General features: G+C 54.9%; 1 protein-coding gene across 1 annotated transcript; it reads left to right on the top strand.

Moving 5' to 3' along the window:
• Positions 1-324: 324 nt before the first annotated feature.
• Positions 325-709, top strand: LOC107735671 (protein APCDD1-like; the record flags this gene model as incomplete). The annotated part of the gene is made up of 1 exon (XM_016547281.1): positions 325-709. A coding segment is annotated over one exon (385 nt), but the record flags the coding sequence as incomplete, so codon positions are not given.
• Between the last annotated feature and the right edge of the window lie 213 nt (positions 710-922).

The raw sequence follows: 922 nt of genomic DNA on the forward strand, positions 1-922 counted from the left end.
AAGGACAATTTTTAATATAACTCCGATTGGATTCGTCTGAAAGTAGACAGTCATATACATCTAGCATGACTTGAGGGTGAGTAAAACAAGAGTTTATTTTAATTGTTGGGTGAACTAACTATAAAGCAGGGGTGTCAGCCCCGCAGAGTTTAGCTCCAAACCTAGTTAAACCCACTTGATCCAGCTAATCATGTCATTTAGGTTTATTTGCAAACTACACGGTCTGTGTGCTGGAGCAGGGTTGGAACTAAACTCTGCAGTGCTTGGGCCCTCCAGGAACTGAGTTTGATGCCCTGCTGTAAAGCGTTCTTCTTGTGACTGCAGCTGCGAGGTGCGACCCGGTCCGGAGTTCCTCACCCGCTCCTACCGCTTCTTCCCCGACGGCAGCTTCCAGGCGCTGCAGTTCTACTACCAGGACCCTGACTGCAGCGAGCCCAGCTACAGCCTGCTGATCCGGGGCAACGTGCGGCCGCTGCGGGCCTCGTGGCTGGTGCGCGGAGGAACGGCGAGCGAGGTGCATGTGAGCCGCGTCCAGCAGCGGTGCCTGCAGACGGCCTGCGACCCGCCGGACACACCGGCTCCGGACCGCAGCATGCAGGAGCTGACGCTGATGCGCCTGGAGCTCCGGGCCGAGGAGCTGTTCCTGGGAGACGTTCACACGGAGCGCGCTCAGCCCGCGGGATACCAGAGCCCCCTGCGGAGCGCCAAGGTCAGGACGCAGACGTCTGCGCTGCTGCATATGCATGCGCTCCGGCCCGGCGCGGGGAATTAATATTAACCCAGAGTGAGGAGCACTCAGAATAGAATATAGTGCAATGCGGTCTCTAGTGCTTACACACATTTTCAAACTTTGCTTCTTTTTTTAAAACATTTACACACAAATCCAAGAATTGCACAAACAATGCAAAAAGCCTCGCATCTC

The sequence above is a fragment of the Sinocyclocheilus rhinocerous genome, unplaced genomic scaffold, assembly GCF_001515625.1.
Source record: "Sinocyclocheilus rhinocerous isolate Xijiao unplaced genomic scaffold, SAMN03320098_v1.1 C36228567, whole genome shotgun sequence".
NCBI lineage: Eukaryota > Metazoa > Chordata > Actinopteri > Cypriniformes > Cyprinidae > Sinocyclocheilus > Sinocyclocheilus rhinocerous.